The following is a 22,326-nucleotide window of genomic DNA, read 5'->3' as shown; positions in this document are numbered from 1 at the left end:
CTGAGCCAAAATGGCGGATTAACATTCACAATCAAGATGGCGGATTGATGGAGATCTTAATGGCACGCAATCAAAGAGATTCTGTGCCAACTGTATAGCGGGTAGGGGGGCAAGTGAGGGTTATTTACCACCAGTGAACGTGCCCCACGTGCCCATGTGCCCCTCTCACACACCCTCATGCCAGCAAGGGGGGGGTGAAATGCCCTCTGATTGATGGCACGGCTTCAGTCCTCCTGTCTATGTCCCCTCCGTTTTACTCAACTCGCGCCAAGTCCTTCCCCTGCTAGCTCCCAGCAGACACATCAATTACACACACACACACAGTACCCAACACATACACTCTCACACGGTCACACCTTAGTCCATGTTACTCTTACTCAGCTTACCTTAGCCGTTGCCTTAATTACATTTTTCTTTCACACAAGGTTTTTCTTACACTTTATTTTGTCTATTTTAAATGTTTTAATAAGATTTTTCCCCCACATTGTCTTCCTTCTACTCACACATATTCCTCAAGCAACATTATATTTTTGATGCATGATAAAAAATTTTATAAAACACAAAAAATTATAATAATGATTGACCACTCTTGCTGATATTTAAAGCGTTGGCCTGCTGTAATGAATGTCTTCGTCAATGGCGCCCTCTAGTGTTATTGCTTTGTTACTACAACGACAAGCCATTGCTTCTGCATTCACCTGGGTTTTTTTTATTTGTTTGTTTGTTTGTTTTTGTAGGTAATCAAATATAATCAATGTGGATCAAATATAAATGTAAACGCTATAAAGTCTAATTACCCAGAAAATATATGTTCAATAAATAAATCTGTTCACTGTAAGGGATAAATATCGGACATAACATGGAACATAAGGAATGAAACTAATTCAACCTGGATGGGACACTGATCCATCACAGAACACCACACACACACACACACACACACACACACACACACACACACACACACAAACATTCAGAAATGCTTTTTCACAATCCAGAAAACAATAAACTCAAGGTTTCTTAAGGATCATCTGTAATTTTGTGTAATTTGTGTAGTCATCGGACTGTGCACACTCATGATGCGTTAAAATCACCCCCTTAACAGACAGATACTTTAACTACCAGTATTTTCCCTGTTTACAGAGTGACACCAAATCAACATGGCTGTAAACAGCAAGTAAAATACACTCTTCTCTACTATTAAATTCATTTAAAGCAGTATCAGCTTTATTTCAGTTACTATATGAACACAATACTTGGGTTAATTTATAGTCTTTACACTACTAATCTTTGTTTTGAGAAGGCTTTAGAGTTAGCACTCATATAATTAATGTTAGCTGGCCTAGCAGGCCCTGGTGTACTATGCTTATATATATATATATATATATATATATATATATATATATATATATATATATATATATATATATATATATATATATTCTGTCATGTTTAGCTACGTCAAAAACAACGCGACGGAGCGCGCCCATCTCGTTGCGTCATCAGAAACGCGACGCTTTAATGGGGAAGATGGCGGCGGCGGCGGCGGCGCTACGAAGCAGCAGTCCCGCAAGAGAACCTGCATTGGACCGGGTCAAAGTAGAGGAAGGCACCGGTATGGAGCACAAACTATGTCTTAATAGCGTACACCCATTCGACTGAATATAAGTAAGAGTTTGTTAGGCGCCTTCTCGGTAAACAATCCCTGCGCTACGTAACTGCTAACTCAACTAGCATTAGCCACAGTGCTACGTAGACTGGTTAGCGGTAGCTGTTTTTGTTTTGAATGGCTCCTGTAGGCGGACGATTACTCCTGAATGGGTATTAAGTGAAAAAAGTGCACACTACACAGGGTCAAACTTCTGTTCCGTATTATGTGTAGATTATATATAAAGGATATATATAAAAATATATAAAGGGAGCTGAATTGAACATTATTATGTATAGAATATCTTCAGGATCGAGCAGTTCTGCAATACTATACTATTGAGGGAAGGAAGTGGTTTGGGTTTGTTTTGCAGTACACTTTCTCTTCTAGAGTATTGAGTCTAAAGTCAGTTATAGTAAAAATGAAGGAGCCCCAAATATTATTTATGTTATGTGGTGCAACTCAATACCATGGGAAAACCCCAGAAGAAACAGGAGGAGAGATGAGGGAAACTAAAACTGGGAGAAATGTTTCCTTTTTTTCTCAATTGGTCATCTTTTATATACCCTGTATAAACATAAAGAATGGTTTATGATTTGACAACTCGAGGAAGTACAAACTAGACTCCTCTATAGATATATATAATTCCATAAAGTGAAGGAAGCTTTATTTTAAATCAGACCTAATTATCACACTGTTGGAAATGTAGAATATATATTAATCCTCGCAGTACTTCACTCACTGTGAGTCGTACCTGTAGAGGATTACTGTGTGGAGTAGCATATGAGATTTTCAGCCTATGAATATAAATATGTGTTTGCAGAAGCAGAGAAGCAGAGTCGTGTTTCTGCTTTGCTGGAGAGGCTGCACGCCAAACACAACGCCTCACGGCCATGGCAGGAAACCAGCAAAGTCGTCCGCACAGCCATGGTGTGTGTTGAAGTGTGTGTAGTGTTATAAGTCATAACTGTATTGTTCAAGGCATTTTCCATGCTCACACACTGAGTTTTAATAAAGGTGTGTGTGTGTGTAGGAAAAGCGTGGTGTGATGAACTCGGCAGGTCACCAGCTCCTGCTCAACTGTTTAGAGACGCTTCAAAGGGCACTTAAAGGTAAGAGCACTAAAATGTCCAATCGTTGTATCGTTAATACAATGAAGGTTTCTCTAAGGAGGTGTTTGTTTAACACGCATGAGTCTCCAGTGTCAGTGCTTTGTAACTGGTCAGAGGTGAAGTTGTAACCTGAGGTATAGTGAGGGAATAATGATGGTTATAGATGCTGTAGTGTACGTGATAACAGGAACTAACTTTTCTTGCTGATCTTCCACAATATTGAACTATAAGTAGATAAAAAGTTCAAAATAAAATATGGTAACACTGTTTTTGTTTGATTGTTTTGCCGCATTCTGATTGGTTAAATAGGCCTGTGTGTGGTCTGATAATATTGATTCCACCAGTATATGTATTACAATTTCTGAACAGCTTTTAGCTTTATTTGCCTGTGTTTACTTCCTTTGCATTAATCATCATTTTTTCTTAAATTCCAAAATGAAATTATAGCAGAATCACAGTGAGACTTATGCCCCTTGTTTACTGCTAAGGGTGGAGCGTCTTCTGCTGATGTATATGTTTATACTTATGTTATTGTATGTATCATATATATTTATTTATGGTTACAGTGACCTCACTGGCATCTATGACCGATCGCCTGGAGTCCATCGCCCGTCAGAATATGTGAGTGTCCCTGTGATGCCTGTGATCCCTTCACAAAAACCCTTCACCTGATGCTATCCGCTGATCCCTTCACACAATCTATTCACACATGATCACACAGTTTCACTCTCGGTTTGTTGTTTGTTCCGGCAGGTTGGGGTCACACCTGAGTCCTTCAGAAACAGAGTGCTACATCACCTCTGACATGTTCTATGTAGAAGTGCAGCTGGACACCATAGGCCAACTGATCGATGTCAAAGTGGCTCATCATGGAGAAAACCCTGCGGTGAGAGAGAAAAACATGGAGAAACAAGAGGACAGTAACAGGGAGATGGAGAAAGAGAGCTGGGAAAGAGATGAGTGAAGACAGAGATGGATGCAGGGAAAGATAATCAAGCAAATGATGGGAAAAGAGAAAAGAAGGGTGAGAGACAACCAGAGAGAAATGGAGAGGGAGACACAGAGACTGGGGGCAGAGAAAAACAAAAAGATAACGAGGAAATCAGACAGGGGTGCGTGATGAGGAGACAAAGACGGAGAAGTAGACAGAGAAAGATGGAGAATAAGGCAAAGAGAGGAGGATTGATGAGGAGAGAGAGAGAACTGGGGGATGAGAAGCACAGGCATAGAGACAGAGAGGGAGAGATGGGGGAAAAGTGTTTCTACATCTGCAATAATTCCATCATCATTTTGTTTAATCTAAATTATATCCAACACGTTCTCTAGAACAGAGCTCCACCTCGTTTTCTTAAAGAGCATGTTCAAATAAATGTAATTCCCACTATTATTACAGACTGCTACTTTAACTCTTTAATGTTCAGACAGTCTGACAACGAACGTTCCATGTCTACACACTGAGCTCTAATTTTCTTTACAAACACCAACTCTTACTTTTCTCTTGTGTAGAGCTGTCCGGAGCTCATACAACATCTGAGGTAAGGAGAAATAAACACTTAAACACATGAATTCTGGATAAACTCTGACTGAACTCTGTGTGTGTAAGAGTTTCATGTGTCACACAGCGATGTTTTATGATCTCATAGAGAGAAAAACTTTGAGGAATTCTCCAAACACCTGAAGGGTCTCGTGAACCTGTACAAGCTTCCAGGAGACAAGTGGGTCATCATTGATATTAAAAAGATGTGGGATATTTGAGTATAACAACTCATTAATACAATTTTTTTTCTCATAAAGCAAACTGAAGACTAAAATGTATCTGGCCCTGCAGTCCCTGGAGCTGGACCTTACTAAAATGATGCACATGTTCAGGTGTGTGTGAATAAAAGGATATTCGTATCAACACTGTGACACTAAAACATTTAAACATTTTTGTTCATGGTCTTGTTTCTTGCAGGATAGCCACAAAGGCTAACACGGTAGAGACGATCCTGCACGGCAGTGTCGGTCTGCTGACCTCAAGGAGTGGTGGCCATCTTATGTCCCTGCAGTGCTACGTCTCGCCTTACGACACTTTTGAGGAGGGAACCGGCGCTCAGCTTAACTATACCGACACAACCAGTGAGCTTTTGCATTTATAGCAACACAGTCAGTTCCTCATGCAGCAAACACAATGAAAACCACGGAGTGCTAACATCATCTGCATGGAAACCATTTAATCATGTTGATGTCTAGTTTATTGTAGTAGTTTGACATCCTCTAATGGGTCCTGTGCTCAGGGTGCTGTGCAGCACAATTGGCATTTGCCAGAGAACACCAGAACTGGCAGGTCCATCATTTGGTGGCCCATTCTGGATGAAAGTAGGTTCACATTGATGGGACAGACGTGAAAGTGCCGTGTGGAAAGTTATGCTGCCAGCAGCATTATCCAGGTTTTGTGGTGGGTCAATGATGGTGTGGGGAGGTATATTGTTTGAGTGTTTGAGCCAACGATTCCTTTATTGCTGGATGAATTTCTCAGAGCCATTGGCAGACCCTATGCTGGAATGCTATCCTGGTGAAAGACAGTGCCCAGCCTCATGTGGTCAAAGTGTGTAGGCAGTTTCTGGATGATGAAGGCATTGATGCCATTGACCGGCCCTCATGTACACCAGACCTGAATCCAGTAAAGAACTTCTGAGACGTTATGAAGCATCCGAAAGCCACCAAGTAGTTCCACAAATTGTCTAAGAGTTCAGGGGTGCTCTGATCCAGGTCTGAGAGGACAACATCACCCATCTCATCAGGAGCATGCCCGGGCACATGGGGTCATACACACTACTGACTTACATTGTGAATTGCTCTGATGAATTTCATGCCAGTTGAATCAGCTTGTGATTTCAAATTTTTGACTCCAGCCCTCACTGGGTTGCTGATTTTGGTTTCCATTGACCATTGTCACATGATTTTGTTCTCAACAAATTACACAATGTATATAAGTAAAGATCTTTTTTTAACTTGAATATTTAGTGCATTTGAGGACCAACGTGTGATGTAAGTGTTCAGTCTGTGTTATATATAGACTGTCGTGTGCTATTTGAAGCATGCAATTTAATCTTTATTTACTGTTATGTATTTATTTTTAGTCCCTCGTTCTCTGGGGGTGGCCGTGTCCGTGACAGTGGAGGGAACATCAACTGTCTACAAACTTCCCATCGCGCCTCTCATCACTGGATCTCATCCGGTGGATAACAAAGGGTAAATTTTAGGTTTTTTTGGTTTTAGAAAATGACCGTGTCTCCTAAGCTTGTATATTTTATGTGAATGTATGCGGTGTGCGTAATTTATTTCTTTGCAGTGGTTTAATCTATTGTTTACATATAAATTATCTTAAGGCAATAATTTAGAGATGAACGGGAAGTCTCTGTTGAATATAACATTCTTTCCCACTACTTTTTTGTTTAGGACTCCAACATTTTCTCCTGCGTCAAACTCTAACTGTGTAGACCTGCCAGCATGTTTCTTCTTGAAGATGAAGAAACCCATGCCCTTTTCCCTGTCCTTCATTCACAAAATGGGCAGTGTTACAGGTAAAATGGAGACCTGGAACAGAATGACATGTGTCCTGCATATTGGGATGTCAATAATGGGCTAGTGGGAGGAGCTTAGCTTTCATGAGTCAGACACAGAATCATTTGTCTGTCATTCTGTACACTGATATTGGATCTTGTTTCTGCTCTAAATTAGTTTTCTGTTAGCAAGTAATCTGCACTTATAGCCACCACTTTAGCATCACTTGTCAATCATCACATCACACCCTTCCATGAACTCACTCAAGGCACCAACAAACTGGGATCCTTTTGTAACTAGCTGTATATTCATGTCTCCATGAGTAGCCATTGTATGTGCATTCGAGTAGTCAAATTGTGTTCTTTGTTGTAGGTATCCCAGTGTTTGAATCAGTTCCTGCCTTGTCCCCATTATATGACCTCATCATCAAAAGCCAGTCCAGTGAAGAAGATGGCAGCACCACTCCAACATCGGCCCGGTTCATGAGATTTTACGCAGTGAGTAGTGACTGTGTAATGCGAATGGAAGATTTATTACAAATGTGTTTAACTGAGACTGATTTGACATCTACTGACAGTTTATGAAAAGACCTTGAGCAGTTTGGAGCTTTGGCCAGTATCAGTGATGTAGGGCAGGATGTGTGAAATGTTTTAATAAGCTAGGTATATTTTAGAAGAAAATAAACACTTTAAATACACATAACATGGCTTATATCTTGTATCAAATACAGTTCCCTCTACTATTGCTAAGAAAGCATTGTAAATGCTCAGGCCAGTTCTTTTGCTTTTTCTAGACATGAAGACATTTGGGATTAAAGATCAAAAATGAATACGAGTCAGTAGTTCAGAATTTCCGCTTTTATTTTTTATTTTCATGTAGATGTGGTAAACAACTTAGAACATACACCATTAGTGGCAGACCACCCAAAAGTATTGGAACTGATAGTATTACAATGCACTTTATATTTGGTTTTTGTATCCCTTTTTTGCAATAAGTATATTAAACCAGTTTTTTGGGGGTCTTTTTATAGCTTTGAATCTTCAAATAAAAGTTTCCATGTTCTTTAACTAACACATCTAGATGTAAATATCAAAAATTTATGTTGTCCCATTGTTCACTGGACCAGTTATTTGATGCAAGCCCACTGGGTGATGAGGTCACCACAGCCTCGGTAGTCCCTGCTGTGATGGCCCATGAGACACATACCCTGGTGTTGCAAATGCAACTGAGCTTCTATCTACCGTACAGCGTCACTGTCTAACCTATTAACCTTTTTTTTTATCAAGTCTCTGCCAGGACAGCAGCATTGCTATTTTCTGAATGGAGATGCCCCAGTACAGGATGGGAAATCTCTGCAGGGGTCACTGGTCTCCAAAATCCCCTTTCGACATCCTGCTCATGTGCCTGCTCTGCTGGACATCATAAGACACCAAGCAGCTTATAACACTCTGATTGGCAGCTGCGTAAAAAAAACCTACATAAAGGAAGGTGAGTCTGTGGCCTCAAATAATTTACTGGATGACTTGAATGATTATTTAGAGTATATGTAGTTAATCACTGAATGAAGTGAATATATTCTGCATATTGTGTTTTATATGGTGTAGCTACAGGGACAGTTACTCTATGAGATCAGACAGCTACACCATACAGACAGATATTCCTTACAATTAGGCACTTACCCAGTTGGATTGGACAGTTGACCCATATGATTGGTCAGTTACCCAGTATGAGCAAACAGTTACCCAATATGAGTAGAGAGTTATCATGTGATCAATGGGTGGGGGAGGGGGGTGATTTGTGGGGTTCTTTTGTGGTTTTATTTTGTTTTGTTTTACCTTTTTTATATTTTAATATAATAATAATAACAAACCCATCTTCGGTTTTAAAATTCCTAAAAAAAGTTAATCTTAAACATCTTATGTAGTTTTAACATTGAATAAAAAAACTGACTCTTGCCATGAGTATAGCCATAGAAGCTGGCATGGCGTTAAGAAAGAAAGTATATAATAATAACGAGAAGAATTAAAGCAAGTTGTTTCTTTAATTTGCTTAAATTTTTATTCAAACTCATATTGGCAGAATAAATTAAACAAATTCTTGGTTCTTTTAATGTACATTTTAGGTTATTGCCTCTTTTGCTTTAATAAAATGAATGATTGCAGATACTAGGGAGAGAGTGGAAAGGAGGTGCATGTTTCTCTGTTTTAACTGTTGCCAGAACAGAAGTGCTCTTATTTCACGCACACTTCACTGTTCCATGTTTGTGAATGCCTGTTTGGCATGTTGTGATCCTGTTAATGACCAGCCACTCTCACATTCTCAGTTAAAAAAGATATTTAAATGCCAAAGCCTAAGCTTTGAGAACTAGCAATTATATGATAGACGTGTGATACCTTCAATAAAGCCAGATTTGTGCTTCGTTCCCTCCAACGCTACATATGTTTGATTCTATTATTTCCATGCTTATACGTTGCATATATATACAGTTTTATGCAAAAGTTTGGGCACCCCAGAAATTCAATTTATAATCTGCTGGGTTTTCAAAGTAGCAACTTCATTTGGATATTTATAGCTTATGGAAACAGCAACATTTCGGTTCTGAAATAACATTTATTTAATCAACAGATACAATGCAAAGTAAATCATAACAAAAACAGACAGGTGCAAAAATTTGGGCATCCTAATTAAATAATGACATCAATATTTAGTAGAGCCACTTTTTGCTGAAATAACAGCCTCTTATAGCCAGTGATAAGTCCTTGAATTCTGCCTGCAGGTATTTTGGACCATTCTTCTTTGCAAAATTTCTCCACTTCAGTCAGGTTTAATGGCTGGCGAGCGTGGACAGCCCTTTTCAAATCAGTCCATAGATTTTTGATGATGATCAAGTCTGGGGACTGGGATGGCCATTCTAGAATATTGTATCTGTGTCTGTGCATGAATTCCTTGGTAGATTTGGAACAATGCTTTGGGTCATTGTCCTGCTGAAACAACCAACCCCGGTGTAACTTCAACTTCTTGACCGATTCTTGAACATTGTTCTTGAGAATGTGCTGATACTGGGTGGAATCCATGTGACTCTGGGTGGAATCCAAGGTTTCCAGTACCTGTGTTTGCCACACAGCCCCACAGCATGATGGAGACGGAGACTTTAAACCTTTGAGACAACTCTTTGTATCCTTCTCCTAATTTATGTTGATGAATTATCCTAGTTTTAGGTCATTAGAGAGTTCTTTTGAGGTTCCCATGTTGCTACCTTTCCATAGAGATGAAGGAAAAGCACACCTACCAATCAGCTACCTCAAATATCTTTTTTCATGATTGGTTTCACTTGTTTCTTTTTTTCTTTCTATTGCAATCAATTAGTATTAAGTATTAAGTGACTACATGTATTCAAATTCACACCAATGAGAGGGTGGCCAGACTTTTGCACAACCTGTTTTTCACTTTCAATTTTATTTTACACAACACAGTACTGCTACACTGAGAATTTCTGTCATCACATTATCCAGCCTTCTCTTAAAAAAATAATGGCATATCACTACAATCTTTTTTTTTTTTTTTTGTAGAGAAAGAGCACATTATTATAAAGCCATAAAACTGGATATATATATATATATATATATATATATATATATATATATATATATATATATATATATATATATATATATATATATATCAATCATAGTATTTGGCAGAAATGAGCTGTAATTATATGACGGCATTTTCTAATATGTGACTGTCATTTCTGTAGATACTCCTGGTCTACTGCAGTTTGAGGTCTGTCCACTGACGGACTCTAGCTTCAGTGTGTCCTTCCAGCATCCTGTGAATGAGTCCCTCGTTTGTGGTGAGGATTCATTTTAATTCAATTTCAAAATCAGCAGTCAGAGTGACTGATCTCCTCTTAAACTGTTTTGTTTGCCTTTTTGCTCTCTGTGTGTTTCCCAGTTGTAATGGAGGTAATCGACTCACGGCAGGTATCGTGTAAGCTGTATAAGGGTTTGTCTGATGCTTTGATTTGCACAGATGAATTCATTACCAAGGTGGTTCAGCGGTAAGTGCTATAGTGTGCTCATATTACATTTTAGCTTGTTTTAGAACACTAAATAATCTACTAGCTAGTATGTGTATAGGTATCATGTATTTGAAATATTATCTGTTGGACATCAGAAGTATATTAAATAGTGGTAAAGAAATTAATTTATACTTTTAACCTCTTCAGATGCATGTCCATCCCTGTGACAATGCGAGCTATCCGTCGCAAGGCAGAGACGATCCAGGCAGACACCCCAGCCTTGTCCCTAATAGCAGAAACTGTGGAGACTATGGTGAAAAAGACCCTTCCACCCACAGGTAGCCCTGGGTACATGGGTATGGGCACAGTACCTGATGGGAGCAACACTGTGGGCCTGCCTGGTGTAGGGGGTGCTACTACACCTACAGGAGGTGGTAGTGCTGGGAATTTGGCTGCAAGTGGGCCATTCCAAGGCCCAATGAGCTCCCTTTTCAACATGAACCACCAAGGTAGTTCAGTTGTGGACACCATGGGTCAGATAGGAAGTCAGCAGCAGCAGCAGCTTCCACCCCAGCATAGCCATGGTTCAGATGATTTTAGCAAGGTGACTCAGAACCCTATACTCACAAGTCTTCTCAAGATTACAGGAAGTGTAGAGCCTAGTCCCACTCCCCAGGGATCTACCGGCTCACAGCCACACCAGACACCACCACCAACCACGTCACCTGCTAGCAATACCAAAAATCATCCCATGCTGATGAACCTGTTGAAAGACAACCCCTCACAGGACTTTGCTGTCCTGTATGGTAGCAGCCCTCTGGAGAGACAAAACTCTTCTGGTTCGCCTCGCACAGACAGCCAAGGACAGCCATGTCCTGGAGGCGGCACCAAAGGCAAGAAGAAGCGACCAAGGGGCACTGATAAGGGCCTGATGGGAACAGGGGGAGGGATGGGAATGAAACAGCAGTCTCAACACCAGCAAATGGGAAGCATAAGTCAGCAGCACCATCACACCCACACCCCCACTGAAGATGATTTCCACCGTGAGCTTTTTTCCATGGATGTTGATGCCTCTCAGAATCCCATCTTTGATGTCAATCTTCCAGGTGATGGGTTGGACACTCCACACAGTATTACCCCAGCTCCAAGCCAGTGTGGGACTCCACCATCAGGCCCTGGAATGTCATACCACCCACAGTCACATGTCCAGTCTCAGACGCAAGCTCAGACACAACCGCCGGGATCTATACCTCGCATGGTGCGCCTCTCTAGCTCTGAAAGTATTGGTCCTGACATTAATGACATTCTGTCTGATATTCCTGATCCAGCTACAAAAGGGTGCGGAGGCAGCCATGGGCAGCATCACATGGGTGGGGAAGAAGGGGGTTCCTTAGACACTCCACTAAGGGATTCCTCTAGCTCAGGTCAGGGTAGTGCAGTATTTGAGGCTGATTTGTTTAACACCAACAGCAATGAAAACACCTACACTGATCCAGTGGATTTAATTGCAGAGGCTGCTACTGCAGCTACTCCAAATAGTGATGCTTCTTCGAGTAATTTCTTTCCAGATACAGACTTCAACCCTGAGTTGCTGCCTGGTCAGGGAACCTTCTCACATGCAAGTTACTTTGATGACAGTTCACCCAGTCCAGAGCCAGATCTTGACCTTGTGAAGAGCTTCAGTGGGGGAAGTCAGCAGAACACACCTTCAGGTACCCCACAGAATCCAACTTCACATGGCCGTAGCACACCAGATGCCACCCTAAAGGACGCTTTTGATGTTAGCATGGTTTTTAGTGGGAACAGTGGAGGAGGAAAACCTTTGCTAGGCCCAGGGCCAGATTTGGGCGATTCACATTCTCATGTAGGTGGTGGACAGAGTCCACTCACATTGAGCATGGCAGGACTTAGCAGTGACTTTAAAAGTAGCGAAGTAAAGGTCAAACAGCAGCAGATGAGGCCAAAGGAAGATAATGGAGTAGGTAACTCTGGAATGGTGATAGGAGGAACAGGCTCTGCAGAAGGAAAACAGATGAAGCGTAGTCGCACACCTTCTAGTGAGGGAAAATCGAAAGACAAACCACCCAAGCGTAAAAAGCTTGATCCAGAAGGCAAGTCTCCCTCTCACAGTTCTGGGGGTCGGCCCTATACCCCTCCAAGTGGGAGTGCCAGTTCTGGAGGTTCAATGAGTGGAGGTGGATCCAAATCCCCAGGCAGCTCAGGTCGTTCTCAGACCCCACCAGGAGGTGCCACCCCACCTATACCTAAAATCACAATACAAATCCCTAAAACCTTAACAGGGGGAAAAACATCTTCTCATGGAGGTTATACATCAAGTAGTTCAGCAAGTGGAAGTACTGGTGGTGCCAGTGGCACGAGCAGCAGCAAAAGCCACCATTCCCACTCATCTTCATCTTCAGGAAAAATGAAGACGAGCAAGATGGAAGGTTCCATGGGACAAGGTAACAGTTCTAAGCCACCAAGTACAGGAGGAAGTGGGAGTGGCATGCCACCTCAGTCCAAAAGCTCTTCGCTTGGCATGGGTGCTGGCAAACCAGGCTCTTCTCCGATTACCAAGCATGGTATGTCAGGTTCAGGTAGTAGTGGCAGCAGTGGAGCAGTTAGTGGGAATAAAATGAGGCCCCAAGGAGGCAAACCACCTGGATCACTAATAAACCCTAGCATTAAGCCTAACATTTCTCCTTCACACTCTCGGTCTGGAAGTTCGGACAAACTTTCCTCTCCAATGAAGCTTCAGCAAGGTCAAGTTCCAGGAACCCCACCATCTTCAAAAGCAAAGTCACCGATTGGTTCTGGTAGTGGGAGTTCAGGGGGGTCAAAGTCCTCTTCTGGTGGTGGGATGAGTTCCCAGAAACAGTTAGGAAGTGGTTCTTCCTCTGGTTCTTCCTCCTCTTCTACTTCATTTGCTGGCTCTTCCTCTGGCTCCATGTCATTTTCCTCTGGTGGTCAATCGCAGTATGGAGGAAGTGGGGGTGGTGGTGGCGGAGGAGGAGGTGGAAGTGGTGGAGGAGGTGGGGGGAACAATCCTAATGCCAAGGGAAAGTCCCCTAGCCGAAACAAAAAGCCTTCCCTTACAGCAGTCATAGACAAGTTGAAGAGTGTTGGTAGTGGTGGTATTGGTGGGGAGGAGTGTGAAGGAGGTGGAGAAGGTGGTGGTCCTGGCAGCAATACAGGTAGTGGGGGTGGGGGGTTACCTCCAAATGTTGGTCCTCCAAAGCGAGAAAAGGTTGAAAAAGAAGGAAAATCCAAAGGATCTCTTTCATCAGGAAACTCTGGTGAAAAAAAGATGATGGACCCAAAAAACAGTGGAGTGAGCAGCACTGGTGTGGCTAAGATTATCATAAGCAAACCTGACGGAGGTTCTCCAAGCATCAAGTCCAAAGTAACTCTCCAGAAACCTGGTGACGGATCCGCAGAAGGTTCCATGCGCCCACAGCATTCAGGCTTGAAAGCATCACCTCTTTTTAGTGGCTCAACACCAAAGCATGACCGCAGTTCCCCAAGCCACAGCCGCTCACCTGGATATACACCTCTGTTCCCAGACAGTGAGAGCGAGTCAGGTAGCAGTTCAGTGGCCGAGAAATCCCATCAGAACAGCCCCAGCTCTGATGATGATCAGAGCATGAGGCCATTACAACCACACCAGGACTACATGTCGGTCAGCCTCGGAGAGAAACACAAGAAGCACAAAAAAGAAAAGAAAAAGCAGAAAGAAAGAGAGCGGGACAGGGACCGAGAACGAGACAGGGACAGGGATCGAGACAAGGAGAAGAAGAAATCCGTAATGTCTTGTGGTCCCCCTTCACTCCCGATGAAGGCAGAAAGCTGGTCCAGGTCTCCTCTGTCTTCCTCAGAACCCCCTATGTCATTGCTCAGCTCTGAGCGTGCCTCAAGACCAAGTCCTGTGTACATGCACACCGAGGATGACGACCTGATGGACTCTGCTCTAACGGGCTCTAACTTAGAACCGTTCAAATAGAAATTATTCCACGGGTATATTTTGCGCATGGTATTTTCGCACCTCTATGAAGGTTCTGTCATTTTAAATGTTTAAACATTATGATCATTCTTTTTAAACTATACAATTTTATAATGATACCGTAAAGAAAAGAGTGAGTCCAGACCTTTGAGTAATAGGATGGTGTATGCATTATGTTTTGTATGTCACATATGTCACAATACAGGTGATGGACATATATATACTGAAGATCACTGTTGATAAACCTGTCTAAAAGAATCTAAATTATTTGTAATAACTCATTGTAGGTTTCATGTTTTTATGTTTAAAAACAGTGCTGTATTTTTAAAAGATTCCATTGAAGCACACATTGTAAAAACCATGTCTTTTATAAGCGTTATTTTCTTGAAACATTAGAATACATTCTTCATTTTGTCATGTACTTTTAGGCTTTGCAGAGGAGGATTAGCATTTCCTCCTTCATATGTAAATACACAGGTCATTACACATGGTTGAAATAAACTTTAATTTTAAGTATGAGAAGCATGTTGGACGTGTTTGACTGATCCACCAACAGGGGACACTATGGAGTTATATTTGTATGTTTTTTACACAGCAATTCAAAAATAATGGCTAGTGAATAAATCTGAAAGCAAATGACCTCATAACTATTTTTTACATTTAGATTTTATTCACACTTTTTTATATATATATATATATATATATATATATATATATATATATATATATATATATATATATATATATATATATATATATATATATATACCTTTTCTTAGAACCTGTTGGATGAAGCCCATTATATTTCAGAGCAGCTTTATTTTTATTACGACTTGGATATAATAAGACCCGGAATTAAATTTGTATTCACAATCTTTCCTTGGAATGTTTGTATCTGTATCATTACTGCCTTTCAGGAACAAACAATTACAGAATTGTAATTACCTTTGTATTTAGAAATTCAACACAACCTCACATATGCATAATAAAATAGATTTTATGCACAACACCATGCCCCCCCATGTGAAAGTTCCTCTCTGCAGTAATTAAAGTAATATGCATAGACTGAACCAATTATATCACTATATGAAGATTTATTCTAAAATGTTTTTCACCACCTGCTACGTTGTGATTAGTCGAGAGCAGCTGGGATGAAGAGACACAGAGGAATGTACTGACTGAGGGTTGTATTTCTCTTTCAGTGTGTGGTGAGAATTGATGGTATTCAGAGTATGATAGAAAAATAAAAAGTGCATATATTTTAATATACTGTATTTACAGTTTGTATATATATATATATACACACACACACACACTACTCTCAAAAAGTTAAGGATATTCGGCTTTCGGGTGAAATTTCAGGATGCACCTAAAATGCACTTATAACCTTTACAGGTGAACTTAATTTGACCTTCTCTACACTTTTGAACGCACATGTCCAACTGTTCAGTGTTTCAGTACTTTTTGTATAACTTGATGTTCTCTAACAAGGTGCTTAACGGCAAAATTCACAACTGGTGTTTGATCCATGAATTGACCAATACATTTTTTGGTTCAATTAGAATTGGTATTTAAACAGTCCTCTTCATCATGCTGTTCACATTTTGACATCATGAGACCAAGACCACACCTAACAATTGATCAACAGTACCTCGCCATTGTGAGGCTTCAAACAGGATGTTCTGAGGGAAGTGGCCACTGAGCTTAGAGTGTCACAGAGTGTCATCAGCAGGTTGTGACAGAGATACAGAGAGACTGGAAGAGTCACAGAAAGGCATAGAAGTGGACGTCCTTTGGCCACATCCCACGTTGATGACCGCTTCATTGTGAACAGTGCCCTGAAGAACCAGATGATGAATGCTACTCAACTCCAGGCACATTTAAGGGAGGTGAGAGGCACCCAAGTGTCACGTCAGACCATTCGAAACAATTTACGTCAGCGTGGTCTGCGTACTAGACGACCTGCAAGGGTACCTGACCACACCACCAGGCACAGGCGTCTATAATTTTATGATAAAATATCACTGTAGCGTGAACTTTTTACATTTTCCATAAATTTTACCCAAAAGCCAAAGATCCTTAACTTTTTGTGTATATATATATATATATATATATATATATATATATATATATAGATAGATATAGATATAGATATATAAATTTTAAAATTTAAATTATATAAATCTGCTGAAAGATGTAAATTTCCCATTGGGGTGAATAAAGTATTTATCTATCTGTCTGTCTGTCTATCTGTCTATCTATCTTTCTATCTATCTGTCTATCTATCTAATGACCCCGTATTTAAAATGGAAAAAATTATAGATTATTAGTAGTAGTGGTATAACTCGTATTTTCAGCTTTTACATTAAATCAGTATGAGAACAATGCAAAGTCACTGAAATGAAAAAAGAGCCTTGTTAGAATTAAGATTTTAATTTAGTTTATACCGGTGCATTCATGAAAGTTTTTTTCACCCTGATTTGTCTGTTTTATTACAGATTTATTAATAATGGATTTTTAGTCTGCTTATAAACACAGCCAGTGACGTCAACTCAATCCCACATCTAACTTCTAATATCTAACTTGAGCTTATAAAATAACCCAGTGATCCTGGATCCCATGGCCGAGGGAGAACCTGATTAAAAGATTTTATATTATCTTCCATCAGCATCAAACACATGATTTATTTCATTTCAGTATCATGAGGCATAAATGTTTTGCACAGAACACATCTTTTTTTCAGTTCTTACTTCCATATACACCACTTCCTGTTTGTGAATATTTACTATTTTAAATCACATTTCAATTTTTTATCCATATTAGCCTGATGGCTGTGTGTGTGTGTGGGTGTGTATGTGTAGCGTAGCTGACAGGATGGGATTTAGTAGCCTTTTTTATCTCTCTCTCTCACACACACATGCACACTTGAGGAGAGTTGATCAGCTTAGCAAGAGAAGCAGTCTTGTGTTAAGTCTGAAGCAGCTATGCGTTTGTGTGTGTGTGTGCGTGTGTGTGTGTGTGTGTGTGAGAGAGAGAGAGAGAGAGAGAGAGAGAGAGAGAGCAGGTGGGTGGTGGATTAGGCTCTCAGCTCAGAATTGAAATCACCTGATCTCCCCTTTTCGGTCAAATTTGCATAAATCCCCCCCCTCTCTCTCTCTTCCTCATCTCCTCCACTCCTCTCTTCTTCTTTTTTCTTTATCTCATTTTCTCTCCTACGATATGTGTTAGTCTCTCAAGTCACTCTTTCTTTGGCTTTAGTACTTTTCTACCTTCTTTGTCTCTCTCTCAGGAAGAGAGGGCATGTAAAGTTTCTATACTCTATACTTTTGCGTTCGAGTGCGTTCTTGCTGAGAAACCCTGTGCAGCATTGGAATAAAGTGGGTCGTCCCTCCTGGTCTCTGAGAGGACACGGACTGTACTCAGTAACAGTAGTGATCAGTTTTAATTCTGTGCTGGATTAACTCTGACCTTTCCCTCCAAACTGCAATAAAACCCATCCATCAGAGCCCTGTGTGGTGTGAGAGCCCAGTCTGATTCCTGATGAGGGAAGAGCATGTGCTGAAAATAAACCTGATTTTTGTATAAAGCGTGACCTGTATACAAATGTTAAATTAATCAGATGGCATGTGAACAAACAGGCAATTCATCGTGAAGAGCAGAAGTGCTACACATTTCAAAGGCTCCTCTCAGCCTCCTGAACCAAATCAGAATCTGAAATTTACATTGTAAATGAACGCTGCATGTCGACGGCACGCTATTACAGGCTGCTTGATTTATTTGTTTCGTATTAATTCATTTATTTATTTGGACTAGCATATTTTCTAAGCGCAGATTAAGTGCATTATGTCTTGCATCTTCAACACTTTATCAATTTTCATTAACCCAAATGTGAAAAAAACACTTCCCAGAGATCACTGTTGCTCATTTAAATTTCCTTGCATGTCCTATGCTTCCAGATTCTAGACTCTACCTTACATACCTAGGATGTTAATACTGGTACCTGAAATATGTGTTCAATCTTTTAAATATTGTAAATATTTGAATTCTATGCCACATTTTCTACAGAACCATATCCTCCAGGTCTTGTATCCCTAGAGCATCAGTCCTTTCATAAATCCTGCCCCTTCCCTACCCATAATCCTGATCTTCCCTATCATACAACAGCTATAAGCACAAGCTTCCTCTGAAATATGTAAAGTCAGACAAAATTGCTGCTTCAGAGAGCAGTGTAATACACTCAGAGGAAAGCTCTCTTCTCTCTGCTCTCTCTCTTCCACACATGGACTAATAATAGACACCCATGATTGGCTAGTGTCACTGTGATTGACAGGGAGAGAGTATGCCCCTCCCACCAAGAGAGCACCACCAATCTCGCTTCCTTGTCTCTCGGGCCCTGCTGGCTGTTGTATCGTTATAGAGCTCTATAAACAAAGGATATTTGTGCTTTATGGGAAATACACACAGCCAGTAGAAGATGTTCAATGCAATTAGCATTTGGGATGTTTATTAAAATGGCTGCCATCCAACGTAAAACACTAAGTAGACATGAATTCTGGCATTTGAACCAAAGATAAATAAACAGAGAGTACACACAACCATTCAGGGTTTGAATTTTCCTGTACAGTAAGTCTGTAAGCTGAAAAAAGCTACAAAAAAATGCTAAGTGTATACAAGAAGGTTTTTATGAACAAATTATATATGAACTACACGACCAAGAAGACAGCAGTGAACTTACATAAGCTGCCTCTTGGCTTTTAATAGCTCATGCGAGAGTAATTGGTATAATCACACACTCAAAGCCCATCTGAGGGGTTTTTTTTTCCACTATGTGATATCTGAGTAAGGGTAATGATACACTGCTTTTCTGCATCCTGTCACCATATCTGAGGAACTGTAGGTAAAAGGATATATGGGAGGATAAAGAAAATAATATAAAGTAATGAATAAAAGATATTTCAAATATATTTAAAATATGACAGTGTGCATTTTTTGCCAAATAATTATTTACAAAGTCTTTCTTAATAGATGCCTCCTGGAATTATTTACACTTATATTCAAGAACAGATTAAAAAAGTGACCGAAATTTAATGATTGCTATCTAAAAAGTTATTGTCTTGCCTCCATTAACACAAAGTCTGCCGGTTATCGATGTACAGTTTGCTAACCTGCATAATGGTGTATTGAGGATCAGTGGTGTACTGATACGGAGCAATCAGAAGACTGTCATCAGACTATAAGTCCATACTGAACCATCACCGCAGGCTTGCTCATTAGGGATAAAATAGTAACTTAACTTTAAACTTTATATTTTTTTTGTCTTTGTTTCTATACTTCTGTAAAGCTGCTTTGAGACAATGTCCATTGTTAAAAGTGCTATACAAATCAGTTGAATTGAAAATTGAATCAGTGTTGAGTTCTGGACTCAGAAGGTAGTTGATACATTTTCTATAATAGTGCAGCTACCAAGAACACGTGTATAGTAATGCGTTTGTTCTAATACTCTGAGTGGCCTTCAGGACAGAGGCCTGTCAGCACAATACAGACCTCAATGCTTACAAGTCAGAGTTCATACTGAATATTAAACGGAATGATCTCCATACACCTCAGAGAAGTGCATTTGTCTCGTCATAACGTCGTATCACGATATTCGAGATAGACTCGAGAAAGTCTCTCATGTCATAATCTTCAAACCAGAGAGCCATCATAAAGAGACCAGATGTTGGCATGGAATTAGCACGTGCAGACATACACTATATTGCCAAAAGTATTCGCTCACCTGCCTTGACTCGCATATGAACTTAAGTGACATCCCATTCCTAATCCATAGGGTTCAATATGACGTCGGTCCACCCTTTGCAGCTATAACAGCTTCAACTCTTCTGGGAAGGCTGTCCACAAGGTTTAGGTGTGTTTATGGGAATTTTTGACCATTCTTCCAGAAGCGCATTTGTGAGGTCACACACTGATGTTGGACGAGAAGGCCTGGCTCTCAGTCTCCGCTCTAATTCATCCCAAAGGTGTTCTATCGGGTTGAGGTCAGGACTCTGTGCAGGCCAGTCAGGTTCCTCCACACCAGACTCTGTCATCCATGTCTTTATGGACCTTGCTTTGTGCACTGGTGCACAGTCATGTTGGAAGAGGAAGGGGCCAGCTCCAAACTGTTCCTACAAAGTTGGGAGCATGGAATTGTCCAAAATGTCTTGGTATGCTGAAGCATTCAGAGTTCCTTTCACTGGAACTAAGGGGCCAAGCCCAGCTCCTGAAAAACAACCCCACACCATAATCCCCCCTCCACCAAACTTTACACTTGGCACAATGCTGTCAGACAAGTTCCGTTCTCCTGGCAACCGCCAAACCCAGACTCGTCCATCAGATTGCCAGATGGAGAAGCGTGATTCGTCACTCCAGAGAACGCGTCTCCACTGCTCTAGAGTCCAGTGGCGGCGTGCTTTACACCACTGCATCCGACGCTTTGCATTGCACTTGGTGATGTATGGCTTGGATGCAGCTGCTCGGCCATGGAAACCCATTCCATGAAGCTCTCTGCGCACTGTTCTTGAGCTAATCTGAAGGCCACATGAAGTTTGGAGGTCTGTAGCGATTGACTCTGCAGAAAGTTGGCGACCTCTTCGCACTATGCGCCTCAGCATCCGCTGACCCCGCTCCGTCAGTTTACGTGGCCTACCACTTCGTGGCTGAGTTGCTGTCGTTCCCAAACACTTCCACGTTCTTATAATACAGCTGACAGTTGACTGTGGAATATTTAGGAGCGAGGAAATTTCACGACTGGATTTGTTGCACAGGTGGCATCCTATCACAGTTCCACGCTGGAATTCACTGAGCTCCTGAGAGCGACCCGTTCTTTCACAAATGTTTGTAAAAACAGTCTGCATGCCTAGGTGCTTGATTTTATACACCTGTGGCCATGGAAGTGATTGGAACACCTGATTCTGATTATTTGGATGGGTGAGCGAATACTTTTGGCAATATAGTGTAGTACAATTACACTGACCCATAGGGTACGATCGTGACGTAATATTCAGTGTAATAGTATGTGGCTAATTGTAGCACATTAGCAAAACTCATTTTCATCAAGTACTTAAATCTGCATTAAGCTTTATTACTCGACACACTGTAGTGATGCTTTTTTTTAACAGTATCAGTCTGAGCGGATTTGGACCGCAGTTCTTGGTACCTGATCGATAGCCCCGCCCTATTTATCAACGTCACTACACTACTGCCGATTGTGTCCAATTATCGCTGAGGGTGCGTGCTGAAAGTTCTGAGAGCGCGAGAGCCGCTGAGTGAGGCAGGGTGGATGCAGAAGTGTGTGTGTGTATATAAGTGTGTGTGTGTGTGTGTGTATGTGTGTGTGAACGTGTATCTAACGTTAAAAAATTGTACCATTTCGTCTCGCCAGAGGATGGATTATTAAAAAAAAAAGTAACCGTTGATCGTTTGCACGTGACTACAATGAAGCTGTTCAGAGACCATGAAGGGATGAAGACCCAGTGATCTGAGAGATCTCTCTTTATCAGGGGACTTTGTGGTTCTTTTGTTTTGGGTTTCTTGTGTCGAAAGGAGTCTCGCGCACAGGATACGCAGACCCGGTGGCTGGTGACGTTAGGAGGTGAAACTGCGTCAGAGTGCACGCGCGCGTTCTTTCTGTTACATAGAAAAAACACACGGCTCATCAGGTCTCGCGTGGGGGCAAAAAAGATGACAGAAAATGGCGAGAAGGAGAACGAACCGCATCACCGGGACCTGCAGCGTTCACCGGGTTCCGGTACAATTCGGCCCGAATCCAAGGTAAGGCAGAGCGCGAGCCCCATGCACAGCCTATGCGTTTCGGTCAGAGCGGATGCACGCGCGCTTTGCCAAGACGCAAAAAAGAGTGATTTATTTTTCATTATTGTAGTTTTTGTTCACTGAAGGTGAGGTTACTTTTATATGCAGCGTCAGAATTAGACTAAGGACAGAAAAAAAAACATTCAGGCAA

At 41.1% G+C, this 22,326-nt stretch overlaps 2 protein-coding genes across 3 annotated transcripts in view; both read left to right on the top strand.

Moving 5' to 3' along the window:
* Nucleotides 1–1,507: 1,507 nt before the first annotated feature.
* Nucleotides 1,508–14,843, top strand: med1 (mediator complex subunit 1). Its single transcript, XM_058406445.1, has 16 exons — nt 1,508–1,615; nt 2,472–2,578; nt 2,682–2,760; nt 3,327–3,381; nt 3,514–3,646; nt 4,267–4,295; nt 4,404–4,475; nt 4,555–4,629; nt 4,715–4,878; nt 5,883–5,994; nt 6,202–6,326; nt 6,679–6,803; nt 7,593–7,794; nt 10,064–10,159; nt 10,261–10,366; nt 10,535–14,843. The coding sequence occupies exons 1-16, from the start codon at nt 1,522–1,524 to the stop codon at nt 14,325–14,327; spliced, it is 5,367 nt and encodes a 1,788-aa protein (XP_058262428.1). The 5' UTR covers nt 1,508–1,521; the 3' UTR covers nt 14,328–14,843.
* A 6,768-nt stretch (nt 14,844–21,611) lies between these two features.
* LOC131363164 (SH3 and cysteine-rich domain-containing protein 2-like) overlaps nt 21,612–22,326 on the top strand; it is a 40,426-nt gene continuing 39,711 nt past the window's right edge. For both annotated transcript variants that reach the window (XM_058405452.1, XM_058405453.1), the window contains exon 1: nt 21,612–22,136. In XM_058405452.1, coding sequence (XP_058261435.1) covers nt 22,047–22,136 — 90 coding nt within the window. In that variant the 5' untranslated portion in view covers nt 21,612–22,046. The remainder of the gene's footprint in view (nt 22,137–22,326) is intronic.

Source organism: Hemibagrus wyckioides, linkage group LG13 (assembly GCF_019097595.1).
Source record: "Hemibagrus wyckioides isolate EC202008001 linkage group LG13, SWU_Hwy_1.0, whole genome shotgun sequence".
Lineage (NCBI taxonomy): Eukaryota > Metazoa > Chordata > Actinopteri > Siluriformes > Bagridae > Hemibagrus > Hemibagrus wyckioides.
This window is presented reverse-complemented; position numbering and strand designations above follow the sequence as displayed.